We start from the raw sequence: 13,719 nt of genomic DNA on the forward strand, positions 1-13,719 counted from the left end.
GACACCCCGAATCCCTCCCCGGCCCCAGGGCAGGCAGCAGCTGGGCGGCTCGGAAGCTGGTTGGTTGCCACGTCTCGTTTCTCTCTCCCCTGCCAAGAGACGCTTCCCTACGAGGGAGGGCAGCTGCCCGGCTCACATGCCAGTGACGTCCCCGGGCGCAAGAATCCTGCTAAGCCCTGTTCGGCGGCTCCGGCGTCATGAAAGGAAGAACAAGGAGGGGGCGGGAAGGAAAGAAATTAACTTTCTGGGGATGGGAGGGGGCGGCGCAGGGCCCAAAGCTCAAGGTGAATAAAGAGCTGCTCCCTGCAGATAAGTGGAGGCCTCCTACACGCATACCCCAGCTGAGCCCTGCCATGGGAACGGGCGGGCGGGGTGGAGACAGGGCCCTGCCTTACCAGCAGCATACACAGCCTCTTACCGATGCTCTGCCCTTGGAAGGACCTCAAAGCCCTTGGCTGGCAGCACCTGGGTTTAGCTGCAGGAGCTGCCCCACCCCCACCCATGTGTGATGTCAGGAAACCGTCCCAGACCAGGGGAAACTGAGGCACAGAGAGGGCAAGCCACTTGGCCAATGTAAGCCATCAGCGAAGCTGGGAATGGAACCCAGGAGTCCTGACTCCCCGTCCCCTGCTCTAACCACTAGACCCCACTGCCGCCCCCTCCCCCAGGCCTACACACAGGTGCCTGAACAGACTGTGCCAATGGCTGGTCTGTGCCACCTCTGCAGAAGCTCATGAGCCTTGCAGCTGCCAAACTGGATCAGGGCTGGGGGCACAGGTCTGACTTCTAGGACCCTGCGTAACCTAGGGCTGGCCCCAGCTCGGGAAGTGGCGATGGCAAATTGAAAAAGTCCTCTCCAGGCAGATGTCTGGCTGGAGTCCACCTAGGAGCACCCCAAAGCTTGGCACCCGGACAGAGGGCTCTGCCCCCAGCTGGGAAAGGGCCCAGGGCGAGGGGTGGGAAGTATATTTTCAAGTCTGCCAGGAAGAGAAAGCAGGATTGTTTTGTGTTGACCCCACACCCTCCCCCCAGCTTCTATTTCTGCAGCGTGTCCCCAGCCTACAGCTTCCTCAGGGCCAGGCCAAAAATGCCAAACCAGAGGCCAAGTGCTTTCTTCCCCACCCCTCCCCAACCAGCCTCCCTGGCTCTGAATGGGGCCCTTTGTCTCGCCCTGGATTTAGACAGCAAGTGGAGAAGGGGGGGGGTGCGTGTGTGGCTGCATTGTAGCCGGAACAGAGGCAGAGCAGCAGGGGACAGACAGGAGAGATAGGAGGGAAAGAAGGAAGGGGGAGGAGATGGTGGCCCTCCTAATCTCATTCAGCGGAAGGGATAAAATCTTTCTGCACCAGGAATTGCTAGGGGTGGGTGGGTGCAGAGTCACCCCCATTCCAGGAGTCCTCCAAAACCCGCGCACACCCCAGACCAAGTTACCCATTGGTGTAATGCCACCAGTTCGAATGGAGTCACTCCGCTGGCACAGAACACAATTCAATGACCATATAGAAGATAAAAACGGCCCGACAATTCGGAGAAACGTTCAGCCAGCGGCCACAACCGGGGGCAGCGCGCGGTTCCCCCATTTTAAGCACCTGAGTAAGTGGGGCAAAAGTTTCCCAAAGGAATTAAGTGCCCCCAGTATGTGGAACAGTCCTGAATGTCACCAACTGTGCCAAAGAGTGTCGGAGACCTACAATGGGACACGCGCACGTACACGTTCCTCCAGAACCATGCCACCAAGCCTCAAGGTCACACCTATGAACACCAACTTATATAGTTCACAGCTGGCCTGATCAGCCTTAGGACCCCTCCCCCTTTCACACAGGTGTGCGCAGCCCCTGCCCCTAAAAGCTTACACAATCCTTAGCCAAGATTCTCACAAGTAACTAGCGATTTTTGGGGTGTCCTTCCGACTGGAGATACCTAGTGGCTAGGGCACAACAGTGGGACTCAGGAGACCTGGGTTCTGTTCCTCTGCCCCGGCCCTGCTGGGTAACCTTGGGCAAGACTCTGTGCCTCGGTTTCCCCCCCATCTGTGAAGGGTCGGGGGGAGATCATAAAACTGACATCCTTTGTCAGGCGCTCTGAGATCTATGGATGAAAACTGCCAGGAAGTATAATAGAGGGGCCCGATATGCCAAGGGTACTTTTTGAAGATCAGATCATGGCGGGCTCCCAAAATTCACCAGTGAAAATCTTGACTCTTGATTATAAGTCTCAGGTTTTAATTTGATTTGATTTTTAATGCCAGGACTCGTTTCCCCCTCCCCCTGAGTCCAATTCACCAAACAGGAAACAAAATTGACTGTCTCTTCTTAAAGCTGCCAAATTATGTCACTGGAAGAACCCAGTTTGAGTAACCAGCCAGCTACAGCCCCTGCCCATTGAATGGGGCAACGCAAGCCATGTGGTAACTCACTGCGCACACATACCCCCCTAGTAGGGTTGGAGGGGGAAGGTAAACACGCAGATAAGAAACAGGTAATAGGTTTGCAAATTCCCCAGGGCACCACTGAGCGCCTTAACTGCACTGATGAGATGCAAATTGGGAGCCAAGAGATTTTTTTTTTTTCCCCCCCCCAAGGAGAGAAACTTGCACATTAAATGCACAGCCCCCAGCTTGCCCATTGGAGGGGGAGAGCATTGATACCGGGTCCCTCCAACGGAGCGATTATGCATCACTCCAAATCAGTGTCTAGCCAGGAAAGCATAGACACAACAGTACATTTTAATATGCAAATCCTAAGCAGAGGACCTGAAGAGAATAGCACCGCAGAAGCAAAGCACTGGTGCGCACTGTAAGATTGTCAGGGCAGGGACCTTCCATTTCTATAGGGCCAGATCCTCACTGTTATTTTGGCCCCTAACTCCCACTGAAATCAAGAAATCAGGAACCTAAACACCTTTGAGCCCGTGGGCTATTGTGCGTAGCACACTGTGTAAACAGAGCACCCCTATCACACCTGTCAATCAACACCCTCGGTTGGTTTAATTATTCTGCTGTTAGCCTTCTGCAGTCCTTACAGAGGGGGGTCCTAGGCCAAGAGGCTTTTGGAACAAGATGGCAAAGGGCCATTCATTAAAATAAATAAATAGGCAAACAAACAGGCTCACTTCACTCTGCAGCATAGGGTGCAGTCTGAGCGCAGGCAGCGTTAACCCCAGCATTTCTAGCCAAGGGTTGCAACCAGAACCAGGCCCAATCGCTCTGCCTTCTTTCGGCGAAGGGTAAATCATGGCACTTGGGAACCCGGAATGAACACATGGCTTTTCACCCTCCCCCTCCGCTGCCCCCCCCACCCTTCCCCGCCAGTTGGCTGGAAGCCCCATCAGGACAGTTACAGAACAAAGAGGCAGACGGAACCGGATACGCAGAGGAAGTGAATCGGAGCAAGCAAATCCCAGCTAGAGACCCAGCCTCCTTCCTTCCCACCCCATCACCCACACTTCCTCTGTCGTCAGCAGGGGCCCCGCAGCCCACCAAGGACCTGGGGATGGGGGAAAGAGATGCACAAGTGTCCCCCCCCCCCCCCCCCCCCCCCCCCCCCCGCTCGGCACTGGCCTATCCCAGCTAAGATGAACAGCAGAACCAGCCTCCTGCCTCTGATGGCCTTTAACTTTCACTCGGCTGGACCTCCAGCCGCACACCACCAATGGGCTGCCAGGACCCAGCCCGCACTCTCAGCATCACGCAGGCCCAGTCGCCGTGGGCACATCACAGATTCCCTAACCACGAGGCCTGGGGCGAGCTGCAAAGCCACAGCTCAGCCAACAGGGACAAGCAAACCCAGCCACAGCGGGAGGCCTGCGCAAGGCCACAGGGCCATGTTGGGGGGGCAGTCACGGGGCAGGACTCACCACTGGGCTTGCACATCCTGATTTGGCTCTGGCACTGGACCACGGAGTGCAGGGGCGGCGAGGCCACGGCGGTCGCGGACGTCAGCTTCTCTGAGGTAGTTTTGCTGGCGGGGTCCGGGGAGGGCGGGGGCGAGGAGGGGGCGCACTGCGTCTGACACCGCAGCTGCGTCAGGGACTGAGGCATGCCCTGGTAGTGCCGCGTGGCGCTCAGGAGGTCATTGAGGATCTGAAGGATGGTGCCGATGTCACGCCGGGGCCGCCCGCTGCTGTCCTGGCAGTTGGGGTGCAAAGTGCCTGCAGGGGAGAAGAGGCGGGGGGGACACGTCATGCCATGCTGCCTGTAGGGGCAGTAGCTGAGCCCAACCCTTGGCACACTCTGTGCCACCCCTCAGGGGCTCCCCATAAGCATCTTTGTGACCCACCCATGGCCCCAGAACACAGTGCAGGGCCCTGGGGGGGGGGGGGGTTGTCGATGCACTGAATCTCCCAGGAAGGCTGGCAGCCAAAGCTGGCATGAGCCCCCATCCCAGGCAGGATGCTGAGGTAGGAAGAGACCCATCAAACTCAGCTCTCATTGGCCACCAAAAGTTGCCCTCACCATGCCAACCAACCTGGGCCCTGGTCCAGCCCTGGTTCTCCCCTCCCCATTGTTCTGCACAAGCAGCGTGAAAAGAGACAGTCTCCAATTCCCCAGCCACGCGCACCGGCGCTCGCCCATGGCATCACACCAGCACTGGTGAGAGGAGAGTCGGGCCCACAGTCCCCTGGGCTCTCAACATACCAGAGAAGGTCCCTGAGAAGACCCCAGGAGCGTGGTTAACGAAGCTCTCTATGACTGCGCCAGGTTTGCGGGATCGGCTTGTTGGGGCTGGGTTGCTGCCGGCAGAATTGTTACTCCGGGCGCTACAGTCCACCTGGCAAGCGGCAAGAAAGAGAGACACTTGTTAGCCATTAGAAACAGACACCAATGGGCCAGAAGGCTCCCGCTAACCCGCAGCCACAGAGGCAGACCCCTAGCTCGATGGGTGGCTGGGGGAAAAAGTCCCACATCCAAACTTTCCCAGGGTTACAATCTTATTTCCTCAGCCAGCATAAGGCGTGAGGTTTTTTCCCCTCAACCTTTTGGGACAAGGCAGTACCCACACCCAAGCAGGGCGATCCCATAATCATCATCGTCCCTAGCTCTTAAGTAGTGCTTTTCACCCACAGATCTCAAAGCACTTTACAAAGGAGGGCAGCGTCATTATCCCCATTTTACCGATGAGGAAACTGAGGCACAGGGCAGTGAAGCAACTTGTTCACCCAGCAGGCCAGAGCCAGGAACAGAACCCAGGTCTTCTGCATGCCGGTCCAGTGCTATGTAGGCCATGCAGTCACAGGGCACTTCCAAAAGCAACACCTGAAATCAGCCAGATTTCAAACCCGCCATCGGCCGAGCCCCGTTCACAGTGAAGAAAAGGATTTAGAGGGCATCTTCAGTGCTACCATCTGCCTTACATTTGGGTCTTGAGCCTCCAAGACCCATGAACCCATTCGGACCAAGGAACTCACTCTCTAGGAAGGGAGCATGGTCTAGTGGTTAGGGCACGAGACGACCTGGGCTCTACTCCCAGCTCTGCTGCGAAACCTTGAGTGATTCGCTTTCCCCTATCTGTGCCTCAGTTTACCCATCTGTGAAATGAGGATAATGTGCCTGCCTGCCTTTGGGAAGTACTTGGCAATGAAAGATGCCAGCCAAGGATTGTGATTAGTCTGATAAGCAATGATCCTATTTTGAGACCGGAGGGTTGCTGGATATTTCTTCCCATGGCAGGCTGGGGTTTTCCTTGGATTATAAGCATTTTGCAGTCAAAGCACAAGAGGCAGTACACAGACCAGCCTGGATAGCTTCTCTCTCAGAGGGAAACCCTCTCCCCCGCCACCCCCTGCCAAAATCTAGAGCAGATCTTTGCCTTACGCTTTGCAATAAAAAAAAATAAGAACACTATGCCCTTTTCTGGCACCATTTGCCTCAGGATCTCACAGCATTTGGAAAAAATGTAGCAAGGCCTCACAACACCCTCATTTTATAGATGGGGAAACTGAGGCATGAAGTGGGGCTGTAACCTGTCCGTGGAAGGAGTGGATATAGACAAGGCCTTGTTCTAACCATTAGAGAACAGTCACCTTCCAGAGCCAGGAATAGAACCCAGGAGTCCTGAGGCCCAGCTCCCCCCTTTTCTCTCCCCACCTGAGAGACTTATTTTTTAAAGCCAGACTCACCTCTGAGCAGGAGGAGACGACGCTGCTGTTAACCGTTTGCGTGCTGGCCCCATGCGACCGGAACATCCCGGCTGTGACGGGGGCGGGGTGGGCGGCGTTACAGTACATGGGTGTGGCCTGTGCCGAGGGGGCGGGGCTGGGGGCGGGGCTCTGCTGGCAGGTGGGCACCACGGGGATGCGGGCGAAGTTGGAGCTGGTCCCTCCGTGCAGCGTCCTGCACTGGGGGGTGGGGCCGGCCGCTGCCCCAGGCTCCCCCCGGCTGGCGATGACATGCCGATGCTGGAGCTGCCCCCCACTCTGTTGAGCTGCCAGCTGGAGCTGCACGAACATCATGTGGTCGCCGACCCGCAGGGCCAGCGTCAGCGGGGACCTTCCTGACAGGAAGTCATTGACCTGAGAAGAGAAGAGGAGTTCGGGTCACCGTCTCGATCATGGCGCAGCAGCTGCAGCAGATCTTGGGTGAGGTGGGGGCACCAGCAAAGTCCGGCCCACGGCAAAGGGGAAGCAGAACCGTTCCCGGTGCCACCGGTTCCGAGATACGGGGGCGAGGAACGGGACTGGACAGCTCAGGGCTGGTTTGACTTTGCCAAGTGGCGCTGCCTTCTCCCCACTGCCCAGCTATGCCCTTCTGGCCCCCCGACCCAATGAGGGAACAGGAGTCCTCCTGGAGGGGGGCACCCGCGGGCTCCCCATGAGCTGACCCCAAGCAGACTGATCACAGGACTTGGGGCGGGGGGCGCGATTTGAAAGGCTGCTTTGATCATTTAGGGGTGGGGAGCTGTAGGTGTGCTTCTGGGGTAGGTACTTGGCCCAGAAGCCATATCTCCCCCCGACACACACACATGCTGTCTGTATCCCACCCTCCCACCCACGTGAGCGCTCTCTCTTTGCCCCCTCTCCCAGCCCATGCACAGAAGGGCCGCGCTCCCTGCAGCATGGCGATGCGCCTGGAAGGAGCCCGCTGCCATCACAGAGACACATGGGCATCAGCACCCACGACTGAGCAGAAGCAGGAAAGGGGGAGCGTGCCGAGAGCCCAGCAGGGTGGGAGCAGCTGCCTGGCGTGGGGCACGTCGGGGATAAAACTGAGAAGCCGAGCCTTTTAGAAGAGGCACCCCTTGCTCCTTGGGAGTCCCTAGCTGCAAGCTCTTCCCAGATCCCCAGAACCCCAGCAGGACACCGGGGGCGGGGTGTGACCCTGATGGGTTAAAGCTCAAGGCCCACAGGACTCGCGTGCCACGTCTTGTTCCCACGTGACCCGTGGTGCCAGGGGAGCAAACTGACGGAGGCGGCTTTTACAAAAAAAACAGGGGAGGGTCGCCACCCCACCCTGGTGATAAACCTGCCCGCACAGCCGCTCCCCGCAGTGCACAGGAGGAGATTAACCAGAGCTGGGCGTGGGCCCCCCCCCCCCCCAAAGCAGGACAAGGTCCAGCGGCGGGGGCTGGAATCCACCCTCTGACACACTCTTTATGGCTGTTACTGCAGACGCTTTCTGCTCACCCCCACCCCAGTGACACACACACCCCTGTTCATTTGCACAGCTGCGCATTTGCATTTCCCTATAGCCTGAAAGAGGCTTCTCTTCCCCGGCTAGTCTAGCATCTGCCAAGCCTGTTGCACCTGAGACAGTGGCAGGGGACGGAGACACAGCAGATAGTCACACAGGATGCCAAAAAAAGTCACCTGACTCCCTCTTTTCCAAGGAGGTCACAGCCATTGCTGGGGATTCACCCCCATTTTCCCTGCTCCTCGCCCCATCTGGATCCATAGCAGCCCTCCCAGGTGCTGTAATATGACTCAGCGGGCATGTTCAGGGCTCCCACTACAAAGCACTGCTACGTAAGGGCTACACCCCTCCAGTCCAAGGGGCTAAGCCCACTTCTTTCTTGGCTAGGACTTGGGGCCAGTTCCTCAGCGGACTACTTGGGCCTCCATGCCCAGAAACTGGGTTTACCCAGTTCTTGAACAGGGCAAACCCAGTTTCTGGGCATGGAGGCCCATCTCACACCCCCGCGAAACAAAGGCAGATGACATGTCTGATCTTTAAAAGGGGAAAGGAAACATCTGGGTCTCCCATCCTACAGAGACTCTAATGTGAGACACCCAGGGCTGGACTTTCTTCCAGAGACACTCAGCACCCACAAGCCCAACCTATGTCAACGTGAGCTGCCGGGACCCGACTCTGGGGGCCCAGAAACAGACACCCAGACAATTCAGAGGCCATTTCAGAGTTAGATCTTTGGGTCCCAGGGCTGCACGGGAGCCAAATCCCTGCACAGTGACTCAGTCCAGGGGAAAGCAGCTACAGAAGGATTGCAAAGAACCACCCACTGAACTATCTGCAAGAGTCCTGGAGAGGTAGTTGGGATTTCAGAGCATCCCTGGGGGATGCTGGGAAGAGGGGAATTCCCCCAACAGCTGGCGCTCTCCAGCGGGACTTTTAACCAGGAAGACTGAGCCCAGGGGGAAAACCCACTGTGGATTTCACGCTCAGCACAAAGATACACCACCTTGCCCCAGCTCTGTCCAATCTCCCACTAGCTGGGCTCTCATTAACTGGCAGGCTCACAAGCAGGACCAAGGGACTGGGGAAATCCAAACTGTCCATGTATCAAACCGCACCCCGCGCCCCACAGCACTTGGGTGTATGGGCACCCTCAACAAGGTCCGGCAGTTCAGGACGGGTGCCCCCCATCTGCCACACTGCCTTGTGACGTATTCCCCACTCCAATCAGCAAGGCTGCAGGGAGAGGAGGGGCCTCGGGGGTTTGAGCTGGGGGGGTGAGAGGAAGAAGTCAGCACTTGGGAGGGGGGGAAGAGGGAAACACACAACTGCTGAATCCTCCGACCATTCACCGGGGGAAGGCGCGGCCGGAGAAATTAATCTCCCTAGTCGCTGATCAGATCCCATGGATTCGGGTGACCAGGAAGGGGAGGAAAGAGAGACAGAGGGAGGCTGGGGGGAGGGGGTCACTGAGTGTATATCACCACAGAGCCCCTGTATACAACCCCGAGTCGACGGCGGGTTTGAGCCGAGCGAGCACCTTGGGGGGCCGTTGTGGTGGCATGAGAAGGGAGGCTGGCCATCCAGGCCCAGCTGGGCAGGGAGTCCCCCCTGCCCCCCAGGGGTAAAGTCGCTTCACCGACAGGATCTGTGCTGAAGGGGGCTCTCCCGAAGCCCCCGCAGCCCAGCCAGCTCACACGCTCTGCCCACCCAGCAGCCGTCACCCACGAGCCGTTAGTCACCCTTTCGCAGCTCCCCCTACACGCACCCCTGACCTTTCTGCAGCCAAGACCACCAGCGCTGTGTGTCACTCGCTGAGGGCGACCACAGAGCACCTTCTATGGGAGCCCCCACCCCCCAACCCTGTATCACGCACTGTGCGAGGAAGGGGGAAGAGACTCACGCCCCCATCCCTGCCCGTGCAGACCCCACAACAGACGTTACCATGGCCCAAGGCAGCTGCCATCGCAGCCGCCAGGAACCCACCCCGTGCCAAGGGAGCGTGGGTGCCCGGGCCACCTGCAGCTCAGACAGGCAGGGAAACCACATAGAGGGGGCAGGGAGGGGGGCCAGGGGCCAGTCTGAAGGGCTGTGCCGCCGGCCCCCAGCTCCTGCGATACCCACAGCTCCGCTGCCTGGCACTAGAAGTGAAGGGATGGGGGAGGCCTGGCCTCAGAGCCTTCCCCTGGGCATGGGGCACTTCTGCCCCCCCGGAGCAGAGCCGCCAAGTCACGTAGAGCAAGGCAGGGTGAAGCAGCCCCCAGCCAGGTGTGTGCGTGGCCAGTGACCGGCCGGGGGGGGGGGGGGGGGGGGGGCGGCGACTCAGGAAGGCGACTAGAGGACTGTGAGGGGGCAGGCGAGGACACGTGCACCCCCAGCGCAGCGCTCCGGGGGCGGGCGAGCCCCTCTGCAGCATGACTCAAGCAGCGAGTGCAAAGGCCACCAAGAGGCAGAGAGCCTCAACGCCCCCCCCCCAACACCTACAATGGGGGGAGGGGGAGGGGAGAGGAGTCAGTCACACTCCCCCCGCCCCCCCAAAACCCACAAGCTCAGAGTGGCAGGTGATGGAGCAGCTGGGAGGGGAGAGGAGCAGGGAACTCCTAAAAAAGCACGGGATGCCCAAATCATAGGGAGGTTTGGGGGGGGGGGGGGGGGGGGCCGGGCCCCCCGGGCCCCCCCCCCCCCCCGCCCCCCCCCCCCCACCAGCACCTCCCCCCCCCACTCATTACTCATTCTAGGAAGTGCCTGGCAGCGTAAATCACCAGCCATCTGCTCTGGGGAAAGGCGGGGGGAATATTAAAGGCCCAGCTCGAGGTGCCGGCTCAGTGCTGCCCCAGGGTCCCCCAGCCCACACCCCTCCCCCCCACTGCCACTTAGCATTCCACCCGCCAGGCGGGTCGGCTTTAACCCTCGCCAGGCGGGGAGGGGGGTGTACTATTTCTCCAGCCTCCTCTCCAGCTCGCCCCTTTGTCCCCGCTCTCAGAAGCAGGGGATCCTAGCTACCTCGGACCCTTCCTGCCAGCAAACTGCAGCCGATTTCTCTACCACCCTACCCCATGAGCTCCCTTAGGGCTCTGGGGGTGTACGGCCATGCATCTGCCCCCCACCCCGCTGAGTCCAGCAGTCAGGGCAGACACACACCCAGCAATCCTGGTTGTGGGGAGGAGGCCAGGCCATGCTGATGTTTAGTCACATACACCCCCTAGTGGGAAGGACACCCCAGCAGGGATCGGTCACGGGTGCACCCCACCCACCCCTAGTGCAGAGGGAGGGGTGGCTTTTCAATCGGCAGCAGCTCAACACTGGGTGAGGGACCGGGCAGGATCAGCCCCTCTGCTTCTTGGCTGAGGAGAGTCCTGGGAAGGGAGGGGAGGATTCGTGAACAAACACTTCGCTCCCTGCCTTTGCTTGGCAAAGATAAATATTTGTCTAAGCCGGGTGGCGCTGGGCTGTAAGCGCCTGAGATGCAGACAGATCCTCCTGCCCTCAGCCTGCCAAACGGGGTGCAATCCATGCACCCCCACAGAACAGAAGGGAGGCCTCTGTTCTCAGCTGTGCACCCAGCCAGCCCTGCTGTCTGCAGCTACCCCCGTGCCCAGCACCAATCTCCTCTGGCCGGGGTAGCGCCACCCCCACCCTAGCTTGTCCAGCAGCGGGGACTCCCCCTACACCCGCTTCTTCCCGGCCCCAGCGATCGCTTCGGCCTCATACCAGGATCCCACCCCCCCCCATCCAAGAGAGACGCTGAGTTCTGAGAAGCCGTGGGAAAAGCAGCTTAAAAATAACAGCGAACCCCCGAGCGCGTCAGATGGAGGCCGCAGAGGAAGAGGTGGGCGTGAAAGAGATGCTGCAACTTCGGCCATCGAGGTTACAGCTGGGGGGAGGGAACACTCCTCCGTCCTGGTGACGGCCCAGGGAGGAGATGTGTGCACCCACCTACCCTGCTCAGAGCCCTGGATGGGGGGGGAGGGGAAAGAGGGGAAGGACCCCCCCCAATCTAATCCCAGCCTCTGTGGCTCTCATGTTTCTCTGTGTGCCTCAGTTTCTCCATCTGTAAAGGGGTGGAGGGAAACTCAGTGCGCCCCGACATGAGGAGGAGGGGGGGGTTGGACTCCCCAATGCACATGCACCCAATAAACCCACAGCCCCAGCGAGCGCCTCATGCACACTCCCAGAGAGAGGGGCCAGCTAAGCCCTTTTCTACCAGCAGAGTCCCCTCCTATGCCCGCCAGTCACGATTCCCCTCCCTCCAGCCACAAAAGATTCCCCTCAATCAAAGGCCCAGCAGTCACGACTCCCAGCCCCCCCCCCCCCCCCCATAGAGCATCCAGCCATTCAAACACACGGAGCTCGCCCCCGCCAGCCGAACAAAGGGTCTCCAGTGCGGGAGCATCGCTGCCCAGGATAGAGGCACCTCGAGAGGGTTTGGGGCACCCTAGAATCCCCTCCACCCCCCTTCTCATCTCAATGGAGACTGCTCCCTTGTTCTCCCGGAGCGGGGAGGGGAAAGCCTCCCAGATGGGAGATTAACATACGGAGAAAAGCCTGGCTCCCCAGATGGGAGGGGACTCAGAGAGCCTTCCCTCACCCCCACACAGCTTCCTCGCTCACCCCTAAAGAAACAGGCCCTGCTGGGTATCAGCCCCACAGCACGCTGGCCTTCCCCCTCCCCACCCTCTGCTGATCATCCTTTACCAGCTCAGGTGCAAAGAAAGCGGGTGGAGGGGAGCAGTCAATTCCTTCCACCAGGCAAAATATTGACCATTTCCAGCATGTACAGGGTGGGCCAGACTTTGGGGCTAAATCAGAGGGACTCAGAAGGTGGGGTTCATTTCCCCCTCCCCCAAGCTGAGCACAGTTTTGGCCTTGCTCTCTCATCAGAGACCTGAAAGCCGTTTACGACCATGATCTTGTGAAAGCTCATGAACATCCCATTCCAGGTACTGTCCCCATCGCATGGGGGAGGAAGCCAAGGTGCAGAGAGAGAGAGGGGGCAGGACTCCCCTGTGAGTCAGTGGCAGATAATCCAGATGTGCCATCTCCCCTCCACACACACTTACTTCCCCCCCCCAAGCCAAGGATAGAACCCAGGAGTCCTGTCTCCCAGTCGTCGTCCCCGCCACGCTCTAACCACTAGATCCCACTCACCTCCCCAAGCTGAGGCGGCAACCCAGGAGTCCTGGCTCCCCAGTGTCCTTCCTCCAGCCATTATACAATCCTGCCTCCCTCTTAAACCAGTCACCCCCCCCCCCCCCCCCACCCCCACACATACACTCTCTCTCAGTGACAGTCCCCAAGTCTCTCTAGACTCCTCCAGGTCCCCTTGACGTCAGCAGCCACCCAAGGCTCTCTCTCCTTCCTGGCAGCGAGCCTGACTCACACCTTCCTCCTTGCGCACCCCTTCCTGACCCTTGGCTGTTATTAGCCAAGGAAACTGGAGCGCCTGGAGCGAGCGTGAGCTCACCGCCTGTCGGCTCCCAGCAGCACTAAAAATAATTCCTTCCTCTCCGAGCGCAGGGCCGGGAGTCGGGGGGCTGTTATCCAGCCCTCGGCATCACACACACGCCAGCCGGTTCTTGCAAACGCCAAGGAGGCGGGAGCAGGTTTAACAGAGGTAGCACCGAGATTAGCAGGGAAACAGCTCCAGATTCCAACCCCCCCTCCCGCCCCGCAGGAGACACCCCATCCCCTCTCCCCTGCCCCTGCCCTGCCAGGAAGGGAGTGGAGACAGCCAGCCATTTCACTAGCCCTGCACCAAAACCGATAGCCTCCCATAGCACCCCCACTCCCCTAGCCTGGCAGCCAGTGCCACCCCGTCCCACCGCCCCAGCCCTATAGCCTGCCCCCCACCAACACCGGTCCAAATCCTGAGCCCCGATGGAGGCCATCAAGCTAACCCAGCCACTCCCCCCCCCATCCCCCCTTCCTCCGAGTGGTCCCCCTTGTGAACGCGGGCACACCGGTCCCTCCCAGGCTTGCTAGTTACCAAACCAACCAATCCCCGCCCCCAAATGAACGCCCCCTCCGGGTACCCCCACCTTCCGAGCAGGGGCAGGGTGGGATGGCTCCCCTCCCCCACACATTCTTTCAGCCCT

General features: G+C 59.4%; 1 protein-coding gene across 1 annotated transcript in view; it reads right to left on the reverse strand.

Annotated features, from left to right (window-relative positions):
* The window catches only part of MIDN (midnolin), a 100,643-nt gene that overhangs the window by 79,590 nt on the left and 7,334 nt on the right, over positions 1-13,719 (reverse strand). The window contains exons 5-7 of the mRNA XM_029912281.1: positions 6,118-6,510; positions 4,637-4,769; positions 3,856-4,149 (exon numbers count right to left, since the gene is read on the reverse strand). Of these exons, the coding sequence (XP_029768141.1) occupies positions 3,856-4,149; positions 4,637-4,769; positions 6,118-6,510 (820 nt within the window). The remainder of the gene's footprint in view (positions 1-3,855; positions 4,150-4,636; positions 4,770-6,117; positions 6,511-13,719) is intronic.

Source organism: Terrapene carolina, unplaced genomic scaffold (assembly GCF_002925995.2).
Source record: "Terrapene carolina triunguis isolate 2854851 unplaced genomic scaffold, T_m_triunguis-2.0 Scaffold194, whole genome shotgun sequence".
In the NCBI taxonomy this organism is placed as follows: domain Eukaryota; kingdom Metazoa; phylum Chordata; order Testudines; family Emydidae; genus Terrapene; species Terrapene triunguis.